The sequence below is a fragment of the Condylura cristata genome, unplaced genomic scaffold, assembly GCF_000260355.1.
Source record: "Condylura cristata isolate star-nosed mole 26May11 unplaced genomic scaffold, ConCri1.0 scaffold00060, whole genome shotgun sequence".
In the NCBI taxonomy this organism is placed as follows: domain Eukaryota; kingdom Metazoa; phylum Chordata; class Mammalia; order Eulipotyphla; family Talpidae; genus Condylura; species Condylura cristata.
The window spans coordinates 2,671-3,151 of NW_004567161.1; the positions used below are offsets into that span (position 1 = coordinate 2,671).

Here is a 481-nt window from a genome sequence, read left to right on the forward strand (position 1 = left end):
GGGCAGGGGCCGGCCGGGCGGAGATGCTGGACCACGCGGTGCTGCTGCAGGTGATCCAGGAGCAGCAGGTGCAGCAGAAGCGGCTCCTGGACCAGCAGGAGAAGCTGCTGGCCGTGATCGAGGAGCAGCACAAGGAGATCCACCAGCAGCGGCAGGACGGGGAGGACGGCAAGTCGGGCGGGCGGGGCGGGCGGCGCCTTCCCCACGGCAGCTGCGCCGGCTCCGCTGGGGCTTCTGCTGGCTCGCGGCTGACCTGACGCACGATTTCATTTGCAGCGGACGGGCCGCCAGAGCCTGGAGCCGCAGCTCCCCGGAGTAAGGAGGAGGTGCAGGATGGGAAACTGGGGGGCTCTGTGCCACGCACCCCCGCCCAGCCTTTGGACACTGCGCTGGGAGCCCCCGGGCGGCACCCCGCCCCCCCGCCAGGGCCCGGCCAGCGCACCAGGGAGGGGCCCCAGGAGGGCTTTTAAAACGCTTGGGT

General features: G+C 71.9%; 1 protein-coding gene across 1 annotated transcript in view; it reads left to right on the plus strand.

Moving 5' to 3' along the window:
- The window catches only part of LOC101632922 (putative sodium-coupled neutral amino acid transporter 10), a gene marked incomplete at its 5' end in the record, with an annotated part of 2,977 nt that extends 2,507 nt beyond the window's left edge, over positions 1-470 (plus strand). The window contains 2 exons of the mRNA XM_012734557.1: positions 7-168; positions 277-470. Of these exons, the coding sequence (XP_012590011.1) occupies positions 7-168; positions 277-470 (356 nt within the window). The remainder of the gene's footprint in view (positions 1-6; positions 169-276) is intronic.
- Positions 471-481: the final 11 nt, after the last annotated feature.